The sequence below is a fragment of the Carettochelys insculpta genome, chromosome 1 (assembly GCF_033958435.1).
Source record: "Carettochelys insculpta isolate YL-2023 chromosome 1, ASM3395843v1, whole genome shotgun sequence".
In the NCBI taxonomy this organism is placed as follows: domain Eukaryota; kingdom Metazoa; phylum Chordata; order Testudines; family Carettochelyidae; genus Carettochelys; species Carettochelys insculpta.
Window position 1 is genome coordinate 1,890,975 of NC_134137.1, and position 6,621 is coordinate 1,897,595.

The 6,621-nt window shown below is 44.8% G+C and overlaps 1 protein-coding gene across 1 annotated transcript; it reads left to right on the forward strand.

Moving 5' to 3' along the window:
- The first annotated feature begins 1,633 nt into the window (after nt 1-1,633).
- On the forward strand, nt 1,634-2,581 carry LOC142006970 (olfactory receptor 52K2-like). The gene has a single exon (XM_074983481.1). The coding sequence runs from the start codon at nt 1,634-1,636 to the stop codon at nt 2,579-2,581; it is 948 nt and encodes a 315-aa protein (XP_074839582.1).
- Nucleotides 2,582-6,621: the final 4,040 nt, after the last annotated feature.

The following is a 6,621-nucleotide window of genomic DNA, read 5'->3' on the forward strand; positions in this document are numbered from 1 at the left end:
AAAATGCAGAACAAATGTATTTTATGAACAAAACTACTTTTTCTTCAACATTAAAAAGTTTCCTTTCTTCCCCTAGGAACTGAACTAATGTTGTCCAGCATTTATTGTTTCATTGTAATCTGTTATAATTTTTGGTATTAATTCCTTTTTATTTTGTGTAGCATAAAATGAAAATGTGCATCCTTAATTTAAATGATTTTCTTATTCAGAAATACAATATTTTATAATATTAATTTTTCTTTTGCATTTCTTTAAAATAGGGATTATTAATTTTTTCCATTTTTTATTGGGAGTTCCATCTAGACTGTTTTTTCTTCATCACTATGAGCTCTTATCATTCTCAGTACTTTAGCAGAAAGGGCTATAGTCATTTTGATTTGCAGTAACTTATTCTTCTAGCTTTCAAAACTAAAGCCTTAACTTTCCTGGGTCAAACCCTGGTACTCATCCAAATTTTTCAGTTTTCTATGTTTTCTGTAAGGTTATTGAAAAGCAATTCTTTTCCATGTTCACCTTATTTTTCTGACTTATTTTGGTTTATTTTTTTTTGAACATTCACTCTGCTAGGTCGGTTTTGAGCACTGTAATTGCTTTAATAAGTGTCCCTTTTCTGTGTGTTTTTAGAGCAGTAATGCCATTCTAAGAACATCCCATCTTCCAGGGGCAACCAAAACCTTATGTTTGTTTAGGCGATGATAAGAGGAATCTGGTTGCCAAATGTCGTGGCCCTAGCTCTTATAATTTAGGAGTTTTTTGATCAAACAAACATAGAAACTCCCTCTAATACATAGTCATGCAGCCTCTGATGTCTTTAACATCCCTTATAAGTTTTCACAACTTCCAATTACTATTACTTGCATGTCTATTTTTCCTTTTTCTTGTGTGTAATATATTGGTTCTCTCCTCCTCCTCTCCATACACATTTGCTGCCTGAACAAAAGTTTCTATATGCAGGAATGCTATCAATTCCAGGCTTTATTGTCGTCTCCTCTGTCATGTGATCCTATTGTCATTTTTCCTCTGAACTAAACAATCCTGGACTTTTCAGCCAGCCCACACATGGCAGCCTTCCCCATTCTCAGAGTGTGTCTCAGAACTCTCCTTTCTATCTCTTACACCCTTTGTAGAGACTGAGTGACCAAAACTGGGCCCATCTCCAGAGGAGATAATTCTCCACCCCATTCCTGGGCATCCAAACATGGTCTTTCTTTCAGCCACTGCTGTGAATAAGTTGGTGTTTCTGAGATGCTTTATCAGTTATGGCTTTTTCCCAGAGATGTGTTTCCTGATGGTGCCATTTAAGATTTGCAGCACCATGAGGTATGGAAATCATTGACTAAGGTATGACTGTAAATGTGCATTTTTAAGTTGTAGGGTCTGATGTTTACAATCCATTTCTCAAAAAAATGAAAATGTCATTTCGGAGTTTGTGAAGAGTGACGAATCAGCTTCAACAGGAGAAAAGGTTCCTTCAGTGTATGCAGTGTTTCATATTAACATTATCTGTTCTTCCAGGCATTTGTACTGTGAGCATTGCCCTAAATCCTGGGCACACATAGGAAGATAGGGCAGCTGATGGTACATGCGGGAGACATCATTCTGGATCAGATTTGGACATCTTCTTCCCTTCTTCATGTCAGATTCTAACACAACCTACTTCTCCAATCCATCCCACTTCATCCTGCTGGGCATTGCTGGCCTGGAGGCAGCTCATGTCTGGATCTCCATCCCCTTCTGCACGATGTACACAATTACTCTCTTTGGGAATTTCATCATCTTGTCCATTGTGAAGATGGAATCGAGCCTCCATGAGCCCATGTACTATTTCCTCTGCATGTTGGCCCTCACAGACCTGGTCTTGTCTACATCTACCATTCCCAAAATGCTCAGCATCTTCTGGTTCTATTCCAGGGAGATTGGCTTCAATGCCTGCCTCGCCCAGCTGTACTTCATTCATTCTTTTTCAGTGATCGAGTCTGGAATATTCGTAGCCATGGGTTTTGATCGCTACGTGGCCATCTGCCATCCCCTCAGACATTCTGCCATCCTGAATACCCACATGGTAGCCAAGATAAGCCTGGCCGTGGTGCTGCGCGGTGGCATTCTCGCACTGCCTTACCCCTTCCTGGTGAGGCATAGGCCATATTGCAGAACCGACATCATCCCCTACACACAATGTGAACACATGGATGTGGTGAGACTGGCCTGCGCTGACATCCGCATCAGTAGTTACTATGGCCTCTTTGATGTTATCTTTGTAACTACACTAGATTTGTTATTAATTGCTATGTCCTATATACAGATCCTCAGGGATATCTTCCGCCTTCCCACAAAGGAAGCTCGGCTCAAGACCTTTGGGACCTGCACTTCCCACATCTGTGTCATCCTAACATTTTATGTTCCAACTGTCTTTGCCTCCCTCATACCCCGTTTTGGCTTCACTATACCCCTGTACGTCTACGTCCTCATGGCTAACGTTTACCTGCTGGTGCCCCCCAAGTTAAATCCCATCATCTATGGGGTCAGGACCAAACAGATCCGGGACCGGCTGCTCCGGCTTCTTCCTCAGAAAGGGAAATAGAAGATTTGCCCTGGTTCTGTGCTTCACAGACAGAGCTGAGCTGTCTGTGTACATAGGGTTTTGCTCTGTGCATTGTCTGTGTGCAGCTCATTAACTCATAGTGCTGTCAGCCTTTTAATTGTAAGTGCCTAGTAAAGGACTTTCCCCTCTCCACTGCCTCTTCTGTGAATGCCCAACCCCTGCTCCACATCTTCCTTTGCAGCCCCAGGCATTTCTCTGATGCTTTTCCCATGTTTTCTTTTCTCTTGACTCCTCATCTCCTCCTCTGCCACTCTGTGGATCATCTCTTTGATAGGTCCCTCCAGTGTGTCATCTAGAACTGCGGTATAGCTGATCTCTGTGTCTCACCAGTCGAAGCTCCCTCTTGCAGAAAGCCATGTCAAGCTGCACAGATGTCCAAGTTTGCCTCAGATCCTCATCCAAAAGCCGTGACCACCCCCAGCTGTGCTCAACACCAGTCAGTGCAAGGACCCACAATGGAGAATGTACAGACAAAATACCCTTGCCTATGACACCAGAGTTGATCTCATTCTCCTGTCCTGATGCAAACCCAGCACGTGTGAATTTCTTACCAAGTGGCCACCATCAGCAAAGGAAAGTGGACGTATACCATCTCTTGCTCATGAGCTGAGATATATCCGTTTTGCACTTCAGATAACACACAGTGTGATAGGTCACATATACTTATATAATGGATTGGTTGTCCACAGGAAGGGGACTTTGAATTGATGATATATAGTAGCTAACAGAACAAAGTAGGTGACCATAAGAAATTAAACAAAACTGTAATCTGAGCGTAATGTTCTAATTTGGATTTGAATGATGCAACATCTCTCCCAGTTAGCCAGCAAAAAGCAGGTTAGTGTTTTCTATCAGACTTCCTTCTTTCTTGTCTGGGACGAACTCTTTCCCTGCCCTCAGTTCCTCTGGTACTTTCAGGTGTGTTGTGGGAAGAGGAAGACCTGTCCCTTTTTATATCTTCTTCCATGTTGCTTGACCTCCTTGGCTGCAACCTGTGCCAACAAGCTCCCATTGCTCAGGGCTGTCTCAGAGGCATTCTTTTGGCCACGGTTCATAGGATACTCGTTGGGCTTGCGTGAATTTCCTCAAGGTGCTGTCAACATTCTCCACATGTAAATTATAGCATATGGGTGTTCTCTGCAGATTAAGCCATTTAGAATGACCACTTGCCAGGCTAGAACTGTGCCAGTGCACAGCTCAGTTACCATGTTTGAACTTTCTCAGAAGAGGACACCCTGAGAGGGAGTGTATCTGTCTCAGCATCTGCCAGCTCCCATTCTATTCCGGTGTTATACATACCATTACATACTATTAAATACAATGGGAGTCGGCAGACAGTGAAGCAGATACGCTCCCTCTCAGGGGTGTCCTCTTTTTAGAAAGTTCAAATACAGTTACCCTCTGTAAGGTGTGGAGTGGAGCCTCAGCCTTAGTCAGGTAGAGAGCAGGTTGGTACAAACTTTTCTCAGTATTTGAAGAAACTTGTGTAGCATAACAGAGCAGCTCAAGGGGAAAAGTTCCACCTTAGAAGAGAAAGGTGAGTTCTCTGAGGAATTCCTAAGGAACGTAAGCAGGGAAGAGTTCTGCTCCTTGGAGAAGTTCTTGGCTTATACACCACCCCTGTTTTTTTTTCTTTTTTTTTTTTGGGTGCTGAAAGCAGCTGAATCCGTGCTCCCGCTCCCTGTACCTAGCGGCCTGCCTGAGCTCTGGCACAGGGCTCTCTCTGTTTTTTCATACCTGTGCAGAATGAATGGCCGTAGGAGCACCAGTGTGGTGTGGATGTGCAGCATTCGATCTCCACATTGGTGCACGTAAGAAAATGACTTTTGCACCTAGGTGACCTGTGGCAGAGAGCGAGGCCGAGGGGTTTGGCACGTAGGAGGAGTCTCAGGGCTTGTGGGCTGCGGACTCTGGCTGGTGATGTGGGCTTTGGGATGGGGCTGGAGACGAGGTGTTCAAGGTACAGGGTGGGGCAGCAGGGTGGCACCAGGGGGTTTGAAGTGTAGAAGCAGTGTGAAGGGCAGGAGGCTGGGCTGGGGTGTGTGGTAAGGGTAAGAGTTCGAGTATGGGTAGGGGCAGGGGCTGGAGCTGTGGGATTGAGGAGGAAGCTAGGGTGTTCAAGGTAACTCAGGCCAAGGCCAGGAGACCGGGGTGCAGGGCTCTTAGCTGGGCCAGTTCACTTTCGGTCAGCGGGAGAACATGTGGTTGTCTGCTGGCACATGCTCCACGAGAGGTTGTGTGCCCCACACCCTGCAGATCCCATTGGCTGGGATTTCTGGCTAATGGGAGCTGAAGCAACAGAGCTTCCCAGTGCTCACAGAGACACAGCTCCTTTCGGGGGCAAGGAATGGCAGATTCCTAAGTATGCTGAAGATGAAGGAGCTGAAAGAGTCTCATAGCTTAAACAGAAATTTCCCCTGGGTGAAGAGTTTTTCTTAAGCATTTCCCCTTATGGAAAAATACATGAGCAAACCCACAGGCTTTGCAGCAGTTTCAATGCACAAAGTCGGTACCTCTCTAACTCAGGTGAGACGTTATGGAAAGCTATGTCTCCAGATCCACACAGATTCTTACGTCCCCTGTAGGGGACAGTCCCATTCCCATGTCAATACATACTTAGCTCTTACCCAAAACAGCACACTGTGATATTCTTTTACAATGTAAAATCTGAAGTTTTATTAAGAAAGAAAGAAACAATAGGTTGAGAGAGAAAAATTGTTAAAGTAGTCAAATTATACACGTTAATCAAACCTGATGATTCAGGCTACAGTCAATGGTTAAAGTTGCTATGTTGAAAGGCTGTGAAAACACATCTTCTGACGAATGGATCACCCATGCATACAAGCTCAGTTCATAGCATAGGTGTTCTTGCCAGCTGCTCCCAATATGGAGGATGAGGGCAGTGGTCTGAGGACTAAAAGACAAGATGGTCAGAAAAAGAGTCATCTTTATAAACTTGCACATACTGTGTGGAGGATCTCCTGATCAAGTCCCCAATGGGGCGCTTTACCATTAGAAGATACTTACATGTCACATCTCAGTAAAATTGCTTAGCTGTGCATGGAAATTTGCGATTTTGTTTAGCTCCTCACTCTGGCGAGGAGGAAAGCACAGCTTCCGCGGTGATCCTTGGCCCTGAAACATTTCTAAACCAGGTACAGAGACAATATTTATAACTTCACACACAAAAAGGGCACAGATATAGAAGTAGCATAAATAGATTCAGGGAATCACCAGCTTTCATTAGACTCTTCACTTGTCCCACTAGGCACAAGGTTTGTTGCAAACCGAATACATTAGTGACAGAAATGGTTTTAGATTTCCTTGAAAATTCAGTAACATCACACCCCACACATGAACTTGACATTGGAGGGGATGCCAGTGACTTCTCTGAGAGGGTCTCAGGGCCTTCCGATGCTTAGCTCTGGGTTACTACTGATTCTTTTTCAACATTAGAAGTACCAAGTGTTTAATTGGAATGGTTTATGAAAACGGTGCTTGTCTATAACAAACTTCATCAATGGAGAAGAAACATCATTGTACCCTGCTGGGGTGATAGCAGGGGTGGAATCCACTGCGACCATATGCAATAGCCTATTACTCTGGTGGTATTTTCATAGCCAGCAAGAAGGCCCAGGGGACTAGAAAAGGCCACAGTCCCACTAAGTAGGCTTAGCCCTCTGTGCTAGGGTTTCCCCCTCTGCCATGGCCATGAGCCAGGACATCCCTCCATTCTCTCCCAGTTTTTTTCCCTCCGCCGTCTTTTTACATTCCTCTCACCTGACCTCCCTGAGCCTGCCCCTCCTGCACTTACATCCTGTCATGGCCACTGCTGCTGGTTCTGTCTCTGGTGGCTGTGGAACTTTCCCCACCTTGACTAGTCAGCTTGATGTCCGTTACCTGCCAGAGCCTGCCTTGTCGCACATGGAGATCTCAGTGCTGCTAGTGATGAAGACGGTGAAGCCAATGGCCGATGGTGTTGGCTTCCAAGATAAACGGGAATGTTATCGTAATTCTAG